General features: G+C 41.5%; 1 protein-coding gene across 1 annotated transcript; it reads left to right on the forward strand.

The window, feature by feature from the left end:
- The first annotated feature begins 63 nt into the window (after positions 1-63).
- Positions 64-25,150, forward strand: LOC110961476 (sphingosine kinase 1-like). Its single transcript, XM_022209108.2, has 5 exons — positions 64-1,857; positions 12,915-13,064; positions 16,695-16,789; positions 17,229-17,344; positions 19,716-25,150. The coding sequence occupies exons 1-5, from the start codon at positions 1,431-1,433 to the stop codon at positions 20,623-20,625; spliced, it is 1,698 nt and encodes a 565-aa protein (XP_022064800.1). The 5' UTR covers positions 64-1,430; the 3' UTR covers positions 20,626-25,150.
- The last annotated feature ends 954 nt before the right edge of the window (positions 25,151-26,104 follow it).

The raw sequence follows: 26,104 nt of genomic DNA on the forward strand, positions 1-26,104 counted from the left end.
TAATGTTCGAATTATAAACATTTTATTTAATTTACTGTATACTTAAGTTGAATGTACATATATAATTATTGAACAGTAACAAAACGGTTTAAATATCTAGAAGAACTAGTTGAAATTAGATAATATGATTAATCTTTAAGGTGGTTGCAAAAAGCACATTCATTCATTCATTCATTCATTCGTTGGACTGCCTGCTTATCCTTCTGCACAGCTACATAAAAACATTAGCAATGCCAGTATACAAAAGTAACTACTTACATAAAAGTGTCAGTCCCAAATTCAAAATTTTACAAATCATAATATTGTCAAGTTAGTTGTTAAATCACGTTTAACAAATGATCATACAGGTCATACAGCTACAGTATTATATACTCTAACAAATTACCTAACTAATTAAAAAATTTAAACTCTATAGCAGGATACATGGAGAACCAAACATATTCAAAGATTTGAAAGGTGTCATGTTAAGTGGGTGAGGGGACTTAAAATCCTGACCTCAAGAGGAAGAAAACGATTGGTTTAGTTATCCAGCCCATTTCATTTAGTTACCTCAATTTTAATCTAGTTTTACACGAACAAGGAAATTTGAGTTTACATTACTCACATTATCAAATTGATGCAATTACAGGCATTGTTGTGTCAATCCAACCCATAGAAGGTGATCTCAGTCAATAAATTACTTTTATATGTAAACGTTCTTGCAAGTTTTATTCTATATACTTTCTATTTATGTGCAGGGCATACACTGAATCTGTACATATACACACTTATGAAATTTTTTTCCCATATATATTTTATATTTCACCTTGTATGAACATGTTGCTCTACTATACACCATTTTTATGTTCAACAGTGCGCAATATTCAGAAGTGTAACATCAGCTACATTACGGTTTTTATAGTGATCTTAATACACTAAATAAGGTATCCCTACCACAATAAGATATATCAATATTATCATAAATTACACTTGAACATAGAATATTTTTCCTGTATTTCTATATATTCAGAATTCTTTTTCTACTTTTTAATTCTGTTGATGGCGTAAATGCGCTGACAAGGTTGTTGCGTAATTTCGTTGTGGACTGTGCCATGGAAATAAACAAATTCCAATCTATGTAATTCTAAATTATACATTTTTTTCTTGCCGCCTTGCATTTAGTTAAGAGGTGGGAATAAGTCCGTCGAATTACTTTTCAGAGTGCATAAAGACAAACGCAGAAAGTGTTTCCAAAAGACGCAGGTTGCTGGACGGTCTCCTCCTGCTCCATCACTGCCGTTCCTCTTCCAGTCACTAGGGAGAGACTCTGAACCAGCCAAGCTCCCGTTGTTCCGCTTAAAGGGTCCCACAGCAGGCTGCTCGGTTTACAGTCTGCGCCGCACCGCCATCCGCACACCGGCCTCCGGGACGCGTCGCACTCTCCGTCCGGGATGGAGAAAGGCGCCTCTGATCCGGACCCATCCCGCCAGCGGAACGGGTTCGTGGGCGTGTTGTACGGGGAGTTCACCGACACGCTCAACGACAGGGTCCGGTACTCGGTGAGCTTAACGGAGAGCGCCCTGACCATCCAGAGGATCTCCTCGTCACCCGGCCGGACTAAGGTGGTTTTTAACTTGACTGACTGTATCGGCTGCCGTGCGTACAGAGGGCCGGACAGCGCGGACGTCGGCGCGTACTTCACTGTCTATTTCTACCCGTTCAAGAGGCGCTGGATGAGCGCAGGAGTGACCCGGCAGAGAGTGGAGCAGTGCTTTCGGGTCGCGCTGGTCCAGGACCCGCTCCAGAACCTCCAGGAGGCTGAGAGGTGGGCTCATGCCATCAGGGATGCCTCGGTGCTGCAGGCGCCCCGGAGAGACGGTGAGCACAGCAGGGAACACATGGAGCGAACGCATGAAACTGTAAATCCAACTTTATATGCAGATCAATATGGGCCTGTGTAGCAAAATGAGACACACGATTTTAATGTTAAAAGTCTTCAGAAAGGCTCTGGATGGAGTCGCACTTTTAACTTTATGTGACAAAAGTCTTGCAAACTGAGCTTTAAAGTTGCCAACCTGCATAAAGAGGCTGATATATGATCCCTCAATAGCAGTCTACATCCTCTTAACGGCAGAAACAGGTTTGGCAGAGAAGGAGACACATTCCATCTGCTCTCAGTAACCTGCTCTACCTGCTGTGAGAGGCAAAAGGTGAGCTGCCTGCCAACAGCAGCTCTCATTCATACACATCAGTGATGATCCTGGATGTGCAGCCTGTTAAAAGTCCACACACACACACACACACACACACACACACACACACACACACACTGCTGAAAATGATCACTTAAGTACTTAGATTTTTCAACTGATCCTCTGTCAGCAGACTGTAGCTGCTGCTCAGGCTTCATTATTTCTGCTCAGTAAATTCCCACTGTGAGTTTATTGTTGATGGGTGGAAGCATCACATCAAAACAGCGTCTGTTTTTCATCCGGCTTCGCGGCAGCCTCGTCTAATTAGGTCTCATCATGTCTCGCTCTGTTTAAAATGCAAACTGTCCTCAAATTCCTTTGTCTTCCAGTCTCATTAGCTTCTATCCTGGTATACAGTGACAGAGTGATTAACACGAACACAAAATGAGAAGTGTTTGTGCGACTAATTGCCACTCATCTGGGGACAAATACTTGCTGAGACAAAGCAGAATGAGGATTCTAGTTGCAAAACCCCGGCTCCTCTGTGTATGTCAGGTCAGGTAATATCCGCTGTTTCATACAGAAATATTTAACTGCTTAAAATATAAAGCAAGTCATGCATTCTTGAGCAGTCAGTGCGTTGAAGGGAGAAGCGGATATTTGATTTGGCAGTGACTAATTTGGAATGTTGGCTGCCAAAGATGGAGGCAAGTTTTAGCAGTGGGGATGAGGAATGAGGTCGCCCTCCTGGTAGCTGCCTCCAGGTGTACACGGCAAACAAAGGGAGAGAGACCCAACATCCAGCCTCCCTCTGGTCTGCAGCCAGCAGGGCTCTGACTTTCAGGTCTTTATGGCAGGCAGATGGTAACCTGAGAGGTAACTGGGCGGCCTACCTGTCATTCCCCCTCACTGGACTCATGAAAGAGCTTGAGGAAGGGGCTGAAATTCAGCCACACATACTAATGAACTGGTAGACTCTCACTCCACATTTTTGTGCCCTTTGAACAGCATCTCAGCAACAATGTATTCATATCATTAATTTATAAGCTTGTTTTAGCATCCCAGATCCAGGCAAAAGCCAATAATACAGCATTTAACGGAATATATTATGTGCTTTAAATGAGTAATGTTGTGCTAATAAATGCGGCCGCTTTACTGTCTTGTCATAGAGGATGTATGAAAGTCAGTGTGATTCACTAATCCCTCGCTGTGTGTTTACCCCTCCTAAGTTAATTGCATGCCATCTCATCTGGGATTGCAGATGGAAAGGTTGGATTAAAAGTGCAATTGCTGCATAAGATTGGTATTTAGGTGGAGAGCTATCATGGTGACGCAGGAAAAAGTGATTAAGCATGAAATGAAATATGTGCAGGTGTCGTTTACAGTGAGGATGTAGCCCTCCTAATTTAGTTTGTATGCTGAAATCTAGTCTCATATCCTCACTGACGGGTTCATTGGAATGAATGAGCTGTAAATAATGAAGCGCTATGATACAGTCCTGCTGCTTCCAAGATCCACAGTGAGATTGCATGCAGAGCAAAGAGATGATGGTTACTTGATTTGACTTTTCTTGCGAGTGGCTGCCTACTTTTTTTCTTTTGCTATTGGCTGTATCCTTTTTCTGCTGGTTGAAGATTAAACATTTACACATTTGTACATCACAGCGTATCCTATTTTTGATCCAGTTTCTGTTACAGTGGCATTGAGGATTGTTTTGATTTCTCCCAAAATCTGGGTCTGTGTCTGACCCAGTAAAAGATGTGCAAATAAGCAGATCTAGTGCAAGTGTGAGATGTGCATGTGCCCGGGTAACAAGTTGTGCAAAAAAAGGGGGAAGAGTTGTGGTATGTTCGGCTCCCACAGACCAGTTTTTGACAGCCTCAGGGTCAGGTGTGTCTGTCAGAGTGTGATCTCCCCCGAGGCTGAGCTGCAGCCATGAGTTAAAATGCGTCACCAGTCGACCTCTCACCCTGGCCAGCATCTCGGTCCCCCCGGAGCTTTCATCTTCTGGTCTGTGACACACGGCTGTGATGGCCTGTCAGCGCCCCACCCTCCCCTCTCTCCCCTCTCTCCCCCCACCGTCTGATGCTACCTCAGTGGGCAGTGGTGTTTATACTCCCTGCTTTTCCTTCCCCTCCTCCCCAGTAAACACTCACCCGGCCTCGGAATGCAGCTTGTTTGCATTCTGAATATAGTGCTGCTCTTGAACGAGAATGCTTTAACTAAATATCCCGCATATTTGTTCCTGCTTCAAGAGTCTTTTTTCAAATTATTTTTATGTCATGTTTTAACAAATCCGACCTGTGCTTCTGCTGCAAGATGGGATACTGACTGTGCATTGAATGCCTCTTTTGAAAGCATTTGCATAGTGATTCACTTGTGGCAATAAGATGGTAAATCAGCTCTGTCATCGCAGCACTTGTTAGCGCTGACACATTGTCATATCCCGCCGTCTGCCTGTCGTCTCGCCGCCTGTGTGTGCGTTTTCCCACTTGTAACTGTGAAATACACACACTGCAGCCTAAAGTTTGCTTGCCGGTGTGATGGGCAGGATTCGCCTGCAGGTATCAGACTTCACATCTCACACTGACTCTATCACACACAGCACACAGGCTGCACACACACACACACTCTCACACAAACACCACCGGTCAGGAGGAATGTGTGGGAAGAAATTGTTTCCAGTGACAGGGCTTGGTATTGGTAAACTGAAAAACGATAGAGATGGAAAAATCATTAAAACTATGGCCTGTGTGTGCTATGTGCTGCATCATAGTGCAAATAGATGCATTTTTTCTGCTTGTAACCTCAACATATAACAAACAGCACAAAATAAACAAGAAAAGCACTCACATACGTATTGGGAGGAAATCTGTCTACTGGAATCAATAGCTTGTAAGAGGGATACGCAAATTGAGTGACCTGTATGTAGATGGAGTGTTCATGTCATGGGCTGAGGTGATGCAAAAATATAATCTGGATTATAAAGGTAATTTTTGGAAATATCTGCAAATGAGAGACTATATTATAAAGGGTCAATTTAATCACAAAAAGACTACACTGATGGAAGTTTTGGACCTACCCAGTATAACACACAGAGCAGCCATATTCTATAAGACATTTAATGGTTTACTAAAAAATACATGTAAAAACCTGAGGATCATTTGGCAGAAAGACCTAGGGTGTGATCTGAGTGAGGAGGAATGGTTGCATATCTTGTCAAATACAGGGAAACACATGAGAGAGGCGAGGGGGAAATTTATTCAGTACAAGATAATTCATAGATTTTATTTCACACCTTCGAAACTATATGGAATGGGCTTGATAGGGAATAATTTCTGTTGGAAATGTCAGAGCGAAACAGGGACATTTTTACATGTGATTTGGGGATGTAAGCTAGTGTACCCGTTTTGGAAGACAGTACTGGAACATATGAGTAGATGGTTTGGTGTGCTGGTACCGGTTTCACCAAGACTGTGTTTGTTAGGGGACCAAACAGAAATGCCAAATATATCTAAATATGAACGGGGGGTCTTAAAAGTTGGGATGGTTACAGCTGCTCGAACAATTCTCAGGGTATGGAAGAGTACAGCCGCCCCAGATATTAAAAAATGGATGGAAATGATGTCAGAAGTTGCATCTTATGAATGTATGTTGGCTAGAATTAACAATGAAGAGGACCATTTTAGGAGGGCCTGGGAACGTATTTTCTTGTAGGCAGGGCAAATGGAAAAACTGTTGACACAGTGTTGATGAATGCATATTTTGGTGGTTTGAGGGGAAATGTTGATTTACAGAGGGTCTTTGTATGTATAGATGGTTCTATACTGTAAAGACTGTCGGTTCTTGGTGTCAATGTTTGTTTTGTTTTGGAGTTTGTTTTTGTGTGTATGAATAAATAAAAACTTTAATAACAAAAAAAAGAAAAAGAAAAGCACTCAGAGAGCACAATACTTCACCAAGGCTGCTCAGTTGTTATATGATTTCCTATGGATGAAATCTTTAAAAAATTTGTGGACGATTTGTAGTAGGATCGCAACCATGCGATCGTCAGCAGGCAGCTGACGTAGTGTTCACTTGTAGTCATAATTTTATTGACATCATGCCACTATCTCACAATGATACAGAAATCTTTAACAAGTCCGTGGATCCAGACAATAAGCTGCATCACTGCCAAAATCTAATCACTTGGTCGTTGTGTCATTTCCGACCTTCCCTGAAAATTTCATCCAAATCAGTTAGTCCATTTTTGAGTGATGTTGTAAACGGACAGACAGACAAACAAACAGACAAACCAACGGCAATCATCACATAACTTTGCCATGTTCCTTTGCGGAGTAATGAGCATAAACAAATTTGATAGCATGTATTCTTTTACATCTTGAAACAAAATGTGTCATTTTTTCAGATGTTGTGGGCAGTTTGTCAGGTCGACTGCATTAAATCCCGTTTTCATGAAGGCTGGAATGTGCCATTTTAGTTACAACTGTGCAAATAGGTCATTTTTGTTTTACTTGTATGATCGCAGTGCTGTTGGAATTTATTGCACTATGTGGAGATGTGGTTTTTAAAATATTGTCCACCTCATTTATTATCACTTTGGATAGACTAAATTAAAAACCATCTCTCAATCACTTAATGAGGCCAGGATGTATTACAGAGCTGTATTATTACTGTTTTGTTTGTATAACTTACTATGTGAATGCATTCAACACTGACCCTGATTTCAATCACATTCGCAGCATGTTACTCGAGGACTGTGATACTCAATTTGATTTTCTTGGGGTGGGTGGGAGTCCATGGCCAGTTAGGGAACAAACAGTAATAATTACCAGATTAAAGAAATAAACATTACAAGGCCCCTAACTCATCTTTCTTTTAAGTGAATATTGCTATCCGCAGACCATAAGTTGAGTACAACAAGCAAGCAGTGCTGAAGAATGCTTTTAATACAAAAACACTTCAGTTCCTTAAATTACCATTAGAGGTGGCCTCGAAACATACATCAATCCTCTTACACCCCAATGTTTAAGTCACCAGTGTTACAGCCGAAATACAAATGTTTACAGCCTGGTGTGAAAAATGATTTTGATGCCTATAGTTAATTTCCTTGGCCATGTTCAACTGTATGGAGGTTCATTTTTATGTAACTCACCCATTTAAATTGTATTAAGGACTAAAGTTATGCATATTTAAAGGTATGGCCACTCTGAGTGACGGGTAGGTTCCATCAAAAGACAGTTCATGATCCAGAGATGTGTGCAGGGTCCTTCTTAGCTCATTCTCACGCCACCACTTTCCTCATTTTTGGATTAATCTTGAGTTCGGAGTCAGGTATTGCGAAGCTGGCGATTTCTGAAGCCACGACACTCAGCAGCTCACTCTGTTGCTGTTAGTTGGATCATTATAAAGTTCAGTAGAGACATTTATGGTCCCAAGAGGACGAAACATATATTTTGGTGATCATGTGATTCTAGCACCACCATGAAGTCGATATTTGTGGTTTTACAGTGCCTTGTGAAAGTATTCGGCCCCCCTTGAACTTTTCAACCTTTCGCCACATTTCAGGCTTCAAAGATAAAGATATAAAATTTTATTTTTTTGTCAAGAATCAACAACAATTGGGACACAATCGTGAAGTGGAATGAAATTTATTGGATATTTTATACTTTTTTAACAAATAAAAAACTGAAAAGTGGGGTGTGCAATATTATTCGGCCCCTTTACTTTCAGTGCAGCAAACTCACTCCAGAAGTTCAGTGAGGATCTCTGAATGATCCAATGTTGTCCTAAATGACTGATGATGATAAATAGAATCCACCTGTGTGTAATCAAGTCTCCGTATAAATGCACCTGCTCTGTGATAGTCTCAGGGTTCTGTTTAAAGTGCAGAGAGCATCATGAAGACCATGGAACACACCAGGCAGGTCCGAGATACTGTTGTGGAGAAGTTTAAAGCTGGATTTGGATACAAAAAGATTTCCCAAGCTTTAAACATCTCAAGGAGCACTGTGCAAGCAATCATATTGAAATGGAAGGAGTATCAGACCACTGCAAATCTACCAAGACCCGGCCGTCCCTCTAAACTTTCACCTTGAACAAGGAGAAGACTGATCAGAGATGCAGCCAAGAGGCCCATGATCACTCTGGATGAACTGCAGAGATCTACAGCTGAGGTGGGAGAGTCTGTCCATAGGACCACAATCAGTTGTACACTGCACAAATCTGGCCTTTATGGAAGAGTGGCAAGAAGAAAGCCATTTCTCAAAGATATCCATAAAAAGTCTCGTTTGAAGTTTGCCACAAGCCACCTGGGAGACACACCAAACATGTGGAAGAAGGTGCTCTGGTCAGATGAAACCAAAATGGAACTTTTTGGCCACAATGCAAAACGATATGTTTGGCGTAAAAGCAACACAGCTCATCACCCTGAACACACCATCCCCACTGTCAAACATGGTGGTGGCAGCCTCATGGTTTGGGCCTGCTTTTCTTCAGCAGGGACAGAGAAGATGGTTAAAATTGATGGGAAGATGAATGGAGCCAAATACAGGAGCATTCTGGAAGAAAACCTGTTGGAGTCTGCAAAAGACCTGAGACTGGGACGGAGATTTATCTTCCAACAGGACAATGATCCAAAACATAAAGCCAAATCTACCATGGAATGGTTCACAAATAAACGTATCCAGGTGTTAGAATGGCCAAGTCAAAGTCCAGACCTGAATCCAATGGAGAATCTGTGGGCAGAGCTGAAGACTGCTGTTCACAAACACTCTCCATCCAACCTCACTGAGCTCGAGCTGTTTTGCAAGGAAGAATGGGCAAGAATTTCAGTCTCTCGATGTGCAAAACTGATAGAGACATACCCCAAGTGACTTGCAGCTGTAATTGCAGCAAAAGGTGGCGCTACAAAGTATTAATGCAAGGGGGCCGAATAATATTGCACGCCCCACTTTTCAGGTTTTTATTTGTTAAAGTATAAAATATCCAATAAATTTCGTTCCACTTCACGATTGTGTCCCACTTGTTGTTGATTCTTGACAAAAAATTAGAATTTTGTATCTTTATGTTTGAAGCCTGAAATGTGGCGAAAGGTTGAAAAGTTCAAGGGGGCCGAATACTTTCACAAGACACTGTAAATTAAATATCTCAACAGTTTTTGAATAGATTGCCATTAAGTTAAGGATGACCACCATGGCAGTCCCTTCTTTTTTCATGTCGTACTATTTTCAATTCAGAATTTAAATCCATCCATTACTTTGGCTATAGATCAAATGTCTACACAACTAATAACACCCAAATCAGACTCAGCTTTAGCTTTTGTTTAGTCCATGTTAGCATTGTTGCAGTATTTTAACATGTTTAGGTTTGTATTTAGCTCAAAGAGTTACTTGCATGACTTGTGTATTCTTTACATTAGATCACATTACATTGTCTTACATATAACAATCTGTGGTGGGGAATTTGACAGAATTCTTGTTCTCTAAGTTATTTAATGCAGCATAATTAATAAGTATTCCCTTGTGAGTTCATGTTCCCTCCAAGTGAGTTCATGCCACAGTAAAAGTACATGTGTTTTAATTAGCTGCATGATACTGAACTGCTGTTTCTTCTGTCATGTCATATTTTCAATTCAAAATTGAAATCTATACACTACTTTGGTTGTAGACAAAACATCTGCACAGCTGATCACACCCCAGTCAGACTCAGCTTTATCTTTTGTTTAGTCTATGTTAACATTATTTCTGGTATTTTAACAAGTTTGTGTTTAGCCCACTTGCATGGCTTGTGTATTATTTACACTAGATTACATTACATTATCTTAATGCTAACAACATATAATAATCTGAGGTGGAGAATTCACCAGAATTCTTGTTTTCTGAGGTATTTAATGCAACCTAATGAATAAGTATTGTCTTGCATGACAAGTAAGTTCATGTCACAATAAAACTGCATGTGTTTGAATTTGCTGCATGATTCTGAACTACTGTGTCTTTTTTCACCTCATTATTCATTATTCACTCAAAAAAATGGATGCGTGGAGAACTAGTTCAGAGGCAAGAAAATTACCCCGCCTCCTCCGTTTTTATAATTTAGGGGTCACTCAGCCTGCTCCAGTGTCCGAAATGCCAAAGGTGTTTGTTTTTAAGCAACCCAGATTTCAGCTTTGACCTTTTCAAGGGTATCTGTGGGTTTTTTAAGGGGATGTTATTCAGCTCAGCACACTTGAGTGCAAAACCTGATTCTAAAGCTGTTTTATTGTCAGAAGCCAGTTTCCACTGTATTCTGGAAGTGTAGCGAGGACCTTTTGTGTCTGAAAGCCACATTGTGCTCAGATACAAGTAAAAAACAATGGTAACCCTGTGTGGGTGAATGGAGGCAGAGTTTGGCATGTGCCTGTGTGTTTTTGCACTCTCGCCTCACTCTTCCTGGCGGGTTCACACCCCTGTCTTTGAGATATTTTTGTATCTCTGCTGTGTCACATCATCACAGCCTAGATGAAGTGGAGGGTGGCAGCGAGGACAGCGGCGCTGCGCAGGTCAAAGTGATGGAAACGGAGGCTGCGAACCGGCGAGAGGAAAAAGTCCATGTTAGTGAGACAAAACAAGGATGCCTACAGCGCTTGCTTTGTCAACACTAAAGCTTCACGGTGACAGATATCTAGAGAGAGGAATTGATTGAATAAATTAAGAGGTTCAGTTTAAACATCCATCACATTTTATTCCTGCTAGAAATTCTGTCTGCCTCATACCAAAGTCAGCATCATCTGCAGCCTAATATTTATGACAGAAATTGATACTGAAGTTTCTGCCGTCCAAACCCCCAAAATGGAACGATTTGCTGTCCTTTCTGATTCATTTGATATGGTCTCTGGCGAGTCTGTGTCTGCTTATAAGGACAAGGGCATCTGCTGCAAAATCCACCTCCAGAGGAGGAAGCTTCTCTCCAAAATTCACTCTAAATGCTGCAAATCATGCAGCCAGCGAATATATAAATGTCTGGTATATAGTTCCAATGGGAACTGTACGGACGTATAACTCATTCTTCATTATGGTAAATCCTGCAATTGCCTTACTGATGCAATGAGATTATTTCATCTACATTACATTATATAACAATCATTAGGCAGTATGTCATACATGGATAGAGATTTACAGTCAGACCGAGAGCAATCTGGAGGCTCAGTGTCTTACTGGATGACATTTTGACGTGTAAACACTACAATGCTCGATCATCCATATGTTTGTACAATTGTTTCACTAAATATTTCCCCTGTGGTCTAGTGTGGGTTAGAAAATATAAACATTTTTAATCCACAAGGTCGAATTTGAATGTTTTTCTCTCCTAATATCAATGGTTTGTTGCTTTTTTGGCCATTAGCAGTATCCCTCAATTGTTTTCCTTTAACGTTATAATTATAAAAATGATCATCCGTATTAAGACCTTTGAAAATGAAAAGCATCCATCCTGTGAAAATGCCCTTGAGCAAAAAGTTCAAATCCTGCAGACCAAGGGGTAATGAATTTCCGCTCTTCCATTAACCTGCCTTCCCCTGAAAGACAGAAGCAACATGAGGGTTTTTCTCACAGGGATGAGAAGATGTCACAAACGTCTATTAATAATTGGTAAGATCCCGAATGAGAAGCATCTGTACGCCCTCTCTCTTTGAAGAAAGAAGCATGTCACATTAAAATTAAGCGTTGTCTGCCCGAATGCTCTCACAGCCGATAACTTCCCTGTTTCATGTTTTTTTTCTTACAGTGCATCTATGTGCCACAAAGACCCCGAGGGAGGAGCCACTCCTTATACATTCTTTAAAATGCTGCTCTTGTTCTTGCTTTATTGTCGCGATACCAAGCCCTGTCACGCGAGAAGTGGGGGACCTAGTATTCACCTCCGTCCGTCCGTCTGTCCGTACGTACGTCCGTACGTCCCGATCCTTGTCTGCGCGATATCTCATGAAGGAATTGTCGGATCTTCTTCAAACTTGATGTCAACATGTATTAGGATGATCCCCCGACACCAGTCAATTTGGGTGACCTTCGCATAATTTTCAAGGTCACACAGAGCGTTAGTTGACTTTGACTTTGAAATCCTTGTCTGCGCGATATCTCACGAAGGAATTGTTGGCTCTTCCTCAAATTTGATGTCAACATGTATTAGGATGATCCCCCGGCGCCAGTCGATTTGGGTGACCTTCGCACAGTTTTCAAGGTCACAAGGAGCTTTTGTCAATTTTCACTTTCAGTCTACGCGATATCTCACGACGGAATTGTCGGATCTTCTTCAAACTTGATGTCAACATGTATTAGGATGATCCCCCGACACCACTCGATTTGGGTGACCTTCGCATAATTTTCAAGGTCACACCGAGCGTTTGTTGACTTTGACTTTGAAATCCTTGTGTTTCATATGAATTCTGCCTTAAGGCCATGTGTTTTCTAAAATAATAAAACCTTTCACGAGTTGTTTTCAGGTTAATTCTGTTATTTGTTTCTTCATTCTTGTTGTTGATTTTCATTATTCATTGTCTGTTATACCTGCTGTTAATGGCTCAAATACTGCCAAAACTGCGTTAAACAACAACTCACTCACTCACTCATTGTCTGTTTTTACTAACATTTTTTTCCAATAACATCTGTTAAACAGTGCGGCGGGGGACATAGACATGTTAGTGTCAAACACTTGTTTCTGTCTTCACTCACATGTATCTCCACCTCTCTGTCTGTCTGTCTGTCTTAGGTGTGGTGTATTCAGAGGTGCGTCGGCCGTGCAGAACCATGATTCTGGTGAATCCTCACAGTGGGCGTGGACAGGCTCTGCAGCTCTTTACAGGCCACATACAGGGCATGCTGACGGAGGCATCTGTTCCCTACACGCTTGTCCTCACAGGTCAGTATTCACTCATAAACATGTTTTTTTCATGTGTTTAACAAACGCTTTCCCCAAGGTCACCTTCATATGCAGCAGAGATTAAAGCTTTGACCCCATCATGGGAAGATCAATCGAACTACTAGCTCATTTTGCCAAATACTCACACATAGACACACACATTGAAGCTGGCGTAACTACCCTCTGCACCAACTTTCAATCTCAGCAGGAATTATACATTGTTTATGTGATCGTAATTCACAAGGCAACGAGTTCACAGCCAACGCGAGCGTGTGCACGTACGCACATCTGCAGGCACTCGAGCACGTGTACACATTAAATTCTCATTTCAGCCGTCCCAGCTGCTCCACATTCTGGATGAGTTGCTGGTGCCTTTTTGTGACCTTAAACAACGTTGTGTTAGTGGCTGTCATCAGAGACTCTCAGTGACCTCGCTCTGAATACCAAGGAGCTGCTGGGGAAAAAAAGGGAAAGGTTTAAATACCAAAAGATCTGAAAACAAAAGTAAGCTCATGCACATCAGGGCTGGAACAAAATACAGACACGGCATGATATTATATTGCTTTCTCTTATGATACATTATTGATATACGCTACCACTCAAAACCTTGGACACACCTCATTATTCAATGGTTTTTATTTATTTATTTTACACATTGTAGATTAATACTGAAGCCATAGAAACTATATAAAAAATACATATGGAATTATGTTATAAACAAAAAAGTGTTCATTTACAGTATTAATCTACAATGTAGAAATAATACAAATTAAAAAAAAGCATTGAATGAGCAGGTGTGTCCAAACTTTTGACTGGTAGTGTATTGATGCAAAATATAGTTAACCACGCCTGACGTGTACGTCATCGAGGTTGCTGCATTCGCTTCGGTGTCTGGCTGGCTGGCTGGGTAAGTATGTATATGTGTGTATGTCCGTTCAGATATCTCTGCAAGTGCTGAAGTCAGGATGATCAGACTTGGCACTGAAGATCGGTCTAAGGTCCCCTGCTCAGTTGTGGAGTTAGAGGTCAGCAGATCAAGGTGAAGGTCACAGGGGTCACTTAGCACATTTCATGCATATTGCATCATTTGTATAGGAAGGGATATACGTAGGATGATCAAAATTGATAAAGAGCACCATGCATGGGCGTGGTTCTGCCATCTACTGAGGGCTTGTCTAGTTTTTTTTTTTAATTACTTTTTTCTAACATCCATCCTTCAGGACTGCTTGTGTTGGTGCTTACCAAATGAATAAAGTGAACAAAACTGCAGATGCATAGAAAAAACTCACAGACAGAAGAACAGACAGGAGGGGACCTAATTAATTCAACTGCACATTATTAAAAGCATGGCAGATGTATCGACCTGTGAGCTTTATCACCCGATTTAGGGCTATTACAGATACATTATGTTGTTAGCTGCGCGCGCACACACACACACACACACACACACACGCACACATATATATTGAATAATAACAATAATGCCATGTATAGAGTATCTCAGAATATCATGTACCGTCCTATTTGTGAGCAGCTTATCTTAATAATGCTGTGGAAATATTGCAAAAGTGAGATCACAAGGTGAAAGTGTTCACTACAGTGAATTCTTTTCAAAACCAAAAGAAAACATACACCTGTCATCTGAAGAGCAGGAGCAGAAGGCATAAATTTTAGTCCATGTTTTAAAGAAATTTTGCTTCTCATCCTCTTCTCAGCAGGAAAAACCATGGGGGTCAGCCTTTCTGGGTTTTACTGATTCCTTTTGATAGATCTTTTTTCAAGGCAAACTTTGGCTTCACAGAATAACATATGTGGACCTATCTGACTTTCTTCCTCCCTGAAACTGGCTCTTTGATTTAAATCCGTGAGAACGTCCAGATAAGGCCTTCTCTGTCAAGCTTCCAAAGTCAAACCGACCTCCTTCCTCAAACTAAAAGTGAGCAAAAAAAAACAAAAAACTTTTGCATCATATATGATACGGTTAAGATATAAAGTACAGAAAAGGAGAATGTAAGTTGCAAATGTGAACAACAGAGAGTATCATATTGTGAGATACTCTGTGATTCCCATCTGAAATGCAGTCTTTAACATTCTCCCTCCTTCCACCCCAACCCTGTTTGACAGAATCTCCATTTTGACAGGTAAGAATTGGCTGTGGCTTCCAGTATCAGCTTGAAAGCGCACGGTTGAATCTCGGCTGCAGCTCAAAGTGAGATGTATCATGACAGCAAAGGCAGAGGAAGAAGAGAGAAGCTGTGTTTGTGTCTGGGGTTTTTTTTGTATTTTTTATTTGGGTAAGAGTACTGATGTGCATGCAGGCTCTTTGTGCGGACTCCCGAGATTTAAAGGGAGGTCAGATCAGCAGCTGGGTGGTGATGAAAAAAGACAGAGTAATTACTGTCGTCGACACGGAACAGAAGAGGAACGAAGTTAGGAGAATATAGGTCAGTAAAGGGCCCTGTGTGGTCAGATACAGTCAGATGTGACGATGAGCCGATTTAAACGACACGCAGCTCCTTGATGACTGTATCACACTGCCTTCGCCTGAGGAAGGACAAGTACCAATGGAGGCGCCTCTTGTGTCAGCATGTACCTTTTACATACTGTATGAAGCATCCAGTGTACCAAGTTTAATTCTTACCCGGGCTAACCTCAGAAGATGGCAGCAGTAGGTGACATGAGGAGAGGAAAGTGGAGCAAACTGTAAGATTTTTAGCGTGGGTTTATGTATTGTGTCAAAAAACATAAACCACCCTCGTCTCCAGGGTTTAGGTGGATGTTTGTGCTTGCCAGTGACCCCCTGAATAAGGAAGTGGTTGGGAAGTAAAGCATCAGCTGGAGCAAAGTGCTGAGTCAGCCGTGCAGTGCAGTTACTCCCTCTGCCTCGGTCTGTCAACACAGCACTGCATCAACGCCTCCAGCCTTCCCCAGCAAACAGCAAACAAACAGCGGCAATATAGAGGAGAACCACCAGGAAGGAGAAGCCCCAGGAGAGCGTACCGGGACAGGTAGAGGTTGAGTAAAGTGAAAGGAAAGTTTTCATTGTGTCGATCGATACTTCTGCAAGAACTATTCCCCTCGTGGTGGCAGTAAATCAGGGCTTGTTAGACTTATGTCTGCCATCCTCCAGCTCCCTCTTTAAACCTGTTTCCCGTATCCACAAACGCACAACCACATGACTGGGAGTCTCGGCTGGCAGGGCTGCAGACTTTAATGCTGGCGGGATGAGCCCACTGAGACCCCCTGCAGAGGAACCCGCCACTCAAGGACGCTGCCAATAAAACTAGGCTGAACAAATAGCTTACTGCTCTGCCAGCGCATTAACCAACTCACACACACATACCGAATACACACATGCAGATATTTGTCAGTCACAGATGTTTGCAGGCTGGCTAAGCTGCCTTGGAGCTGTTGAGTGGCCACTGGATGGTCTAATGTGATATGTCTGTCCTGATAAGGGGAAATTGAATCTCTTTTCGGCCTAATCTCCTTGATCCTACCCCAGAGGCTAGCGATGAAGGGAGTGTGTCTCTTTCTCTGCCCTTGCCCTTGTATTTTAGTTTACCAATTTGTCACACACTTTGTCACATTTTCTGCTTTATCTTTTGGTTTTTGTCTTGTGTCCTGCAGAGCACCAGAACCATGCGCGGGAGCTGGTGAAGAAGGCTGACCTGTCGCAGTGGGACGCGCTGGTTATCATGTCTGGAGATGGGCTGCTGTTTGAGGTACTTTGACTTTCACCCAGTCAATCAATCAAAAATCAACCTCCACAGCCCTGTTTCTATTCTCAGCGCTTCTTATAATAGGCCTGTGAAAAATTTAATTTCTTCTCAAACATCATACAAACGCTCAGGAACCAAGACTCTATTAACAACAATCTACAGTCATCGATTAATAGCCTTATTTTTGTTCAGATGGGTTTCACTTCATATACACTGATGATAGACAGCATAAAAAATACCCAAGTCAGTGTACTATACATAAGAAATAATAAATCTTCTGTCATGGTCCCTTCACTTTCCCAGGCAGTATCATACCTGACCCAGAACAGCTGCAGCTACCACAGAAACATCTTTTATCAGAGCTTTTCCACATTCACAGATGCTGCTTCCTGTTTAGGAGCATGATCTGATTCTGTTTTTGTGTTTGTTCTTGTTTATTCAGGTGATAAATGGTTTGATGGATCGAGAGGATTGGCAAGAGGCCATCCAAACCCCTCTGGGGATTCTACCAGGTGGCTCCGGCAATGCTCTGGCTGCATCTGTCCACCACTACTCACAGTGAGTCAATCCGTTAATGAGTCATTTAAATGCATGGGCTAACAGTGCAAAAGATGAACCTTCCTCAGCCAAAAAAAAAGACAATTTATCTCTTTCTGTGTAATTATACCCAAGGCTGACTGGGCACATCATTCCTCAGGAGGCAGGAGAGACTGGAACTGTTTTGCCATGCAGCTAGAGGTCATTTCAGGTTGATGAAAGTCTCAGAGGAATGATGTAATGGGTTTTGAAAACTCGCACATTATGAGTGATTATAGTTGAGAGTGCAGCTGTGGAACGGGACAACTCAGCAGTTGTCCAGGGTACCATCTCCATCTGCTGGATGCTTATTGGCACAACATCAAAAAAAGCAAAGCGGAACATAGACAGGTGAGCCAAAACATTCTGACTACCTCCCTAATAAGCTGTTGGGTCTTCGCCAAAACTACCTTAGCCCACTGACGTCTGCAAGGTCTGTAGGTACGGCGCCAAAACTTAAACACTTTATCAGAAGATCCTTCAAGTTGTAAAACTTCTGCAGATCCGACTTATTCCAACATCCTGTCACCAAATCATGGTTTGTCTCCTGTTAATAGACACAGTCACTGATGACCAGGACCACCCAAGTTTCGTTGTTCCTGTGATGATCTGACTCAGTCTTCTGGCCATAATGGTTTGGTTACAGCTGCTCAAGTCTTGCTTGCCCATCTCTAAGGTCGACTAGTGACTGTTGTTGCAAGATTAATCCATATTATTCACTTCATATCTAAGTCATTATAATGTTTTGGCCCATCTGTGTGATTGTTACCTGTATTCTTCTCCAAGTTCTAGCTATGGTTGGGGCCATATTTTATATAGTATATGGTCTAACCTTGCCTAGTTCCATGAAGGACTTTGCTATGCAGGGTGTTAGATTCATATTAGGAGAATCTTCCAGTTCAATGTCTTGCCCAAAGACGCTTCAGGACATGAAGATAGATTGAACTGCCAACCTTGCAATTAGTGGACAACACCCTCTGCCACCTGAGCCACTGTCACTGCATAAGAACAACATGGTCAATGTCTTTTTTAAGTTAATCTCATCACACTTACATGCTTTTTGGAATTCCTTTTAATTGCTTTTCAAATCATGAACATGTCACAGATTACTGTTTTGCTTTGTCTTTGCCCAAAAATACACCACCATCCACCCTTTCACCTTGATGGAAAACATTTGTGCAATCTTTGTGAGTGGTGTGAAAGTACATTTAAAACGTACTTCATTCCAGAAAACTTCACATTTAAAGAACCTTTAAGATTTTAGAAGGTAAGCTGCACATTCAGGGATGCCCAAATTTTTTTGAATCAAACAAGCAGTTAAGTCAGAGATGAATATTTTTAGGGTTGCTGTTATTGTTGTTGTTTTTAACAAAATGGTTGCATGTTCAGACATTATGTGCTTTCACTGACATTTGATTCTGGTCCACTGATGGGGGTGCTGGCCCATGGATGGCCCTGGCCCGGGTAGCTGGAGAGCTTTACACCTTCGTGTGGAGCCTCTTGTCTGCCTGGGCTGGGGTGGTCCTTGGTCCGTGTCGGCGCCCCTGCAGTCATGGTCCATGACTCCACTCGGTGTGCGTGGCCCCCAAAGGTAGCTTCTTCCTCACTTCGGATTTCGGTGCCCAGCCATATCTCCTTTATATCTCCTTACTGACAGATGGTGTATGTGGGTGTGTGTATGTTAGTATGTTTGTGTGTGTGGGTATGTATATCTGTTCGTATGTCTACGTATGTGTGTGAATGTATATGTGATTGTGTATCTGTGTGTATATTTGTGGGGGGTGGAAGGTTTCGGGTTTCTCACAGTGTTTTGTATTGTGTTGTTTTTGTTTTTATCCTCTGTGAGGCACTTTGTGTTACTCTACTGTATGAAAAGTGCCATATAAATAAAGTTGATTTGATTTGATTTGATTTGTAGTTGTGAAATGTGACTATTTGATAGGTTGTCATCAAATTCTGTTTACACATGAATGTCCACCTTAACTTTGGTTTATGACAACATAACTGCACAGCTAATGACATAACCATCAGCATCAGTCCTACTTTGCATTTATTGGTAAATTTTACCATGCTAGTACACTAAACAAATATGGGGAACATGTTTGTACATGCTAATTGTCAGTGTTTGCAATGATTGTGGGTGTGTTAGCATGCTGATGTAGGCGTTGGCTCAAGTGTAGTCTGACAGAGCTGCTGGCATATAAATGTAGACTCTTCAATATCAATGTTAGTCCAACATAGTTTGAATAATACAAATACAGTAAATAAATATATTGATTCCTGTACTTGTAATATATGATGTTGTGTCCTGCTATTATTGCTTCAACTCTTGGTTTCTGTATCAACCCCTCAGGTCGCCTCCAGCGTGGAATGAGGAGCTGCTGTTGAGCTGTGGCTTCATGCTGTGCAAAGGTCTGGTTGGATCCATGGACCTGGTGTCAGTCCATTTGGCCTCGAGGCAGCGACTCTTCTCCTTCCTCTCCATAGCCTGGGGCTTTGTGGCAGATGTCGATATAGAGAGTGAGAAGTACCGCCATGTTGGAGCTATCCGTTTCCTGATGGGCACTCTGGTGCGTCTGGCCACCCTCAGAGTTTATCAGGGCAGGTTAGCATACCTACCTGTTAAGGAAGCACCAAAACATCCAAAAGGGAGCATCAGATCGAACCACCCACCCTCCACACCTCAGCACCCCTCGCTCTGCTCCTCCCTGCCCTGTCAGCTCATCCCCAATGCCTCTCCAAACCTGAGCTCTCGTCACAACTGCAACAGCACGAACTCCAACCACAACACAATCGCCAACTCTTCCAACAACGCTATCACAACCAAGAGACCTGAGACACAGAGCGACAGCAAAACCGGAGCCCCTGCGGACTCTCTGCTCCCTGGTCTGGACCAGCCAGTCCCAGAGAGCTGGACGGTGGTCAAGGAGGAGGACTTTGTCTTGGTGCTGGCGATTTACCAGTCCCACCTGGCTGAAGACCTGTGGACTGTCCCTGGAGCGATGGCAGACGATGGGGTGATTCATTTGTTTTATGTGACAGCTGGAATCTCCCGACCCGCCCTCTTGCGCCTCTTCCTCGCCATGGAGAAAGGCGCCCATTTAGCTTGTGGCTGCCCCCACCTGGTGTATGAAAAGGTGAGGGCCCTGCGGCTGGAGCCCATCACCCCACAAGGCATGATCACTGTGGATGGAGAGATGGTGGAGTACGGGCCTGTCCAGGCTCAAATCCACCCCGGACTGGCCAAACTCATATGTGGATGAACTTGGATTATCTTAATCTTTATATTGCTACATAGCTTTGTAGTTTGGCCTTTTATACTCAGTGTCAATATCTTTACGTATGCTGTGTTTTCAGAAGTGCCAAAGACATTTTATCAGCCTCTGGAAATTCCTCTATTTTTCTACAAAAAGTAACAACTTGTCCTATTTTTACGTCCCCTCTTTCTCTCAATGTATGATTCAGGGTCAAAGCCATGGATGGTTGTTCTTGCTGCTGGCTGGTCCAGGCTTAGAGAAATGGGGAGGGATTATGTGTGTGTGTATGTGTGTGTGTGTGTGTGTGCATAAGAGAGAGAGATCTTTTTGTAATTTTGTGTGCACTCAAGTGTGTGTATATGTGTGAGACTGTGCATGAGGAGCTCCAGTGGTGCGGTTGCCGAGGAGTGCATTGTGCACTCCACTGTCGGACCTCATAAGCGCGGCACACGTGAAGAGAAGCATATTTTCCCGTCCTTGGAGGTATCCTGGAGAAGCCACGCCCCTTGTCCCACTGTACTACACCAGGCTGACAATCCAACTCATGGGCGGCCATTCTGACAGCATCACCTCCCCCCTCAGTCTAGGAATTAAAAAAAAGGAGCTTTCTTACTGAGGAGATATAAATCCCCTGGGGATTTAACGTCGACGGATCTTTAATCTTTGCATATAAAAACTGGAACAATACCAGATCTTGTCATGACAAGTCCTAGTATCTCCCCCCCCGTCCTCCTCCTCCTGGAAACTTCTACCAGCTGATAATGCATGAAGTGCTGGCAAGGCAGACAGAAACCTGGCCAGCTGGGGTTACACCTCCACCGCCAGCCCTATGCATTTCCCGTCCTTTTTCATCTGCAGCCATCATTAAACTGTAGGAATTGCCTCCACTCACATGCACATATACACACTTTCTTTTCCCCATCCCCCCCTCGTGTTATGCACAGATCCTCACACACACACACACACACACACACACACACACACACACACACACACACACACACACACACACACACACACACACACACACACACACACACACACACACACACACGTTCCCTTGCATCTCTGCAGCACTTAGCGAGGGGGAGGTGCATGGTCTGCTACTGTGCATATGATCCCCTCTCCTCTTGCCATCATCTTAAGATTGTACTCTCTCTCCCTCCCTCGGTTAACGAGCCATCAGCACCTAATGTGTCCTTAATATGAAGCTTTACATCTGTAAAAGTGTGCTAAATAGAGAGTCTTTTTTTTTTAATCGTATGGAAGCTTTTAAGTGGATTTCAAACATATGTGAGACTGGTTGAAACACACCAAAGTGGAGGAAGCAGGGTTTCAATACTGGGTCAGTCAGCGTTGCATATTGAGAGTCATGCGATCAATGTGAGCGAGAGGGAGTCAAGTGCTTTGCTCCACTGTGTGGCCTTTTTTTTTCCCGGTGGCTGTTTGGTGCTGTGGTGATGAGCATTAGTGCACTGGAGCAGAGCAGAGTGCAAATGTTAGCATTATCATCAGTGCCCCCCTTTCACACTTTTATACACACATATTGTAAACACACAGTACAGTTTAGTTCAGGTCACACACCAGAACTGTTCATCCATAGCAGAGGAAGGAATATGATCTCATTTAAAACTCTTCTGACCTTAAAAACTATTCAAAATTATTAAAAAATAAAACAACTGGGTAAACTCTACAAATGCTGATGCAAAATTACCTGCATTGCTGAAAGTGAGAATGTTGATGGGCTAATGGGGTTCAAAGAAGTGCTGATTGTCAGTTCTTCAAGGTTTTGAACACATCACTGTCATCCTGAGTGCAATACAGTTAATGCAACAAGCTGATAACGCACATCATTTTCTGCTGCTTTTTCTGGAGCTTGTGGAGGAACCGCAAGCGACTCGCTTCCACTCGGAGCGCAAGTATCATTTTTTTTTAACATAATGCAAACAAAAGTAAGTTTTTATCTTTTTTAGGGACTGTACAAAAATTACTGAGTACTAGGTGGCTAGCCATTTAGAGGAATAACATATTGCAAACCGGTGCTACATTAGTTTGAATCAGAGATGCTCATTGGCGAATAAGCAAAAAAAAATCCTCGATGGATCCAGATTTCCACATGATTCCGCAATTTTGGCTCCATATTAGCATCTATTAATGATATCAAATAAAATAATCCTGCCGCTCTTTGAGACATTCCCAATTGTTACTGGACTTAGTGGAAGAAATTCTTATTCTCATTTGCAGGATTTGCTTTACTGCCGCTGAATCAGTGTGATGAATGCTTATATATATATATATATATATATATATAGAGAGAGAGAGAGAGAGAGAGAGAGAGAAGTTGCATGTTGCAGCCTAACAATACATTTGCTGTACTTTTGCTGCTGATTTTTTTAAAATTTGGCTGGTAAAATTGCCAGACTTTCTGCAGAGACAGTGTTTAGTCAGTCGATATTAACTATTTATCAAGATGCACATCATTGTGCTCCTCCAACAGATCAGCCCTGTTTGCTGCTCGTTTATTGGATTGAGAAAAAGAAAGCCCCAAAGATAAAGACAGTACTGCTCCACTGCATGTATGGCAGAATGAACCTTAAGACTCGTGCACTTTTTTGAATTATTGCTATTTTTATCATGGATATTATTTATTTAAAACATCTTATAAGTGAAAACTAAAATTAAATCAGCCCAGTCTTCTATGTATTATGTTCTTGTACAACTAAATTACATTGTCAGTTGTGCTTTAAGAATATTTTTTCTGCATTATGTTGGGCATCTCTAATCAACATATCTTTTTCAGTGTATTTAACTGCTTTGTTGTGGCCTCTTTTCTGACAAGCGGTCATATATTAAATGAGATGGGATTCATCACGGTGGCAACATAGAAAACAGAGGAGAACCTTCAGTTTTACCTTTAGGGAGGAAACATTTCTTTCAAAACATAAATTAAATTGCAGTTTAGTTTTGTAAGGCGGTGATTTTTGTGAAATGGATTGAAATAGAAAATTAGAACAATAAACAATAAATACATAACCATCTTACCTTTCCACTGATTAGTAATTTTTGTACAGTCCCTGACTGAACTGTAACGTACTTGAAGCAGACTTATCCTGTAAATTTGGGTTTTCATCTTCACTGCAGTGCCGATTCTTTCCTTGTAACTTGATTTTTACATTTTGAGATATTTCCATATACTGTACAATCGTCAAAGCTACAACTCATGTCCGACACACTGTACCTTCTACCATTACTGTACCCTCAGAGAAGTTATCCAGGTGCTCTGAATGCTTTTTCATGTTCTGAAACTGCAGCCGCCCACGTGCACTGGACATTACTAAACGTACGTACAGAGTCCATCTCATGAGGGTAGAGATGAGCTATGCAAATGCCTTGTCATGGCTGCAGATAATATTTGGAGTGTGGGTTCCCTCTGCTGGATTGAGCATGGAGGGACTTTAATCGTGAAATTATATCCTTATGTTATACAATGCAATCCCTGCTTTTTGCATCTACAGTAATAATGATCATGGATGCATTAGTGTTGCAACGAGCTGAAGACGCTGAATTCTTCATGAACATCGAGCTTATTGTAACTCATCATCAGAGAAATTTACTTGATTCCTGCACAGCTGCGTCTTTGTTACACTACTGTTAACTTATGGTACTATACTGTTAAACTGTTGTACTCCACCGGCTGCTCTAATGTAACAGCAGCTTTTTACAAACACAACTTGTCATTACTGTTATGGCATTTTATAAGTGATTTAAGAAAGTCGCGTCACAGACAATGAACTGAAATTGTAAAAACGTCATTATGAGAAGCCCAATGATTTTTTTAAAAATGCTTTTAGAAGCTGAATATGTTATGCTTTTTGTACCGTGTACACTGCGCTTAACTCAGAATGAATTGTGTCTTGCTCTTGTATCCACACTTATCAAAAGCCCAAATAATGTCATGATTTACATATAGATAGCGAATGTTTTTTTCTTCGATTTTGGTTGTTTTATGTGATGATATAAAATGGCTTTTAGTGCAGTCGGCCCACATGGTTGAATGTGTCATGCTCTTCGTGTTAGTGACAAAAAAAGAAAAGAAATGGCACCGTTTTGTGAACTGTGTGCCACTTATTAGCAGCTTTATAAATGAAAACAAGGAAAGACGTTTCTCTAGAAAGTGCCTTAGTCATTATCTGAGACAGCAATGAGGTGTGCACATAGAAGAAATGATAAAAACAATCATTGAGAAACGAATTCTTTACCACATGAAGTCACATTTTAACTTTGTGAAGGTGTGTTTTTGGGCCACATCAGGCTCTGATCTGCATTTACAGGGTACAAAACAAAAACAAAGTGGACGTGTGGAAGTGTTCGCCCGAGCTTAAATCTTCAACATCCATAGAAAATTGTCATTACATTCATTGAACTGGCTGGTGATGACCAGACATCCATCTTTTCTTTTCATTTTCTTGTAATTCTTTGTTTATGGATTTCTTTTTTTAAAGATCAATAAACATATTCAGATAGAAAAAAACTGAGTCTTGATTGTTTTTCTCTTCTACTTAGTGTTTAAGATGATTTGATCAGACTGATTATTATTGTGTTCCAAAAACATGTGAAAGTAAAGCTAAAAAGCTGATATTTAAAAGATGCCCAAAGACAAAAGAACAGGAGAAAACTGGCCAAAAAATGTGGAGTGACTTAAAGAGAGCTACCATGTTTGAGTTTTGTCAGAAACTGTTACGTTACAATCTGTAAGAAAGAGATGAAGAAATTGTTTTTTTTCTGCAGAAAACCTCATACAATAATCCAGAGTTCTCTCTTGTTTGTTTAGTTTGTGACTTTGTGAAGTATGTTTGACTTGGGAGGTTTTAAGGATTCTCTCTATTTCATGACAGTTCAAAGTGCTTTGGAGTCAGACTTTGACATTTGGAATATACAGCAGTGACAGAACAAATTTTGTAAAGCTTATGGAAATAAAAAACAATGCTGCAACTGTAAATAAGAACATCCAGTGGAAAGTGTTGACTTCTTCAACATATTAGTACCAGTAAATACTTGATCCTCTTTAAAACAGTTCGTATAAATACTCTTAAAGACAAAACATTGTGCTCATTTTCATGATTTACGCATAAAAACACATCAGTTGCAAGAAAAAAGTAAGTTCATTATACTTGCAAATTGACCATTTGACTGTTTAAAATCCCAGAGAACCCTGAAATTTCATCACAGCATCTGCAGGAAACGAAATCTTAGTGTCAAAGTGCTGCATCTACAATCAGGGAGAGATTGCACAAACCTAATTTGTTTGGGAGGTTTGCCAGGAAGAAGTCTTTGCTCTCAAAAAATATAGTTTTTCATAGTCGCTTTGATGCATTTCTCGAATCATCCTCGACATTTGCAAAACAGCAAGTGTATTTCTCAAAACAATTAGTACGAATAGCAAAACACCATGGATTACCTGCTAAAGCCAGTCTCTTGCTTAAAA

Source organism: Acanthochromis polyacanthus, chromosome 21 (assembly GCF_021347895.1).
Source record: "Acanthochromis polyacanthus isolate Apoly-LR-REF ecotype Palm Island chromosome 21, KAUST_Apoly_ChrSc, whole genome shotgun sequence".
Taxonomy (NCBI): domain Eukaryota; kingdom Metazoa; phylum Chordata; class Actinopteri; family Pomacentridae; genus Acanthochromis; species Acanthochromis polyacanthus.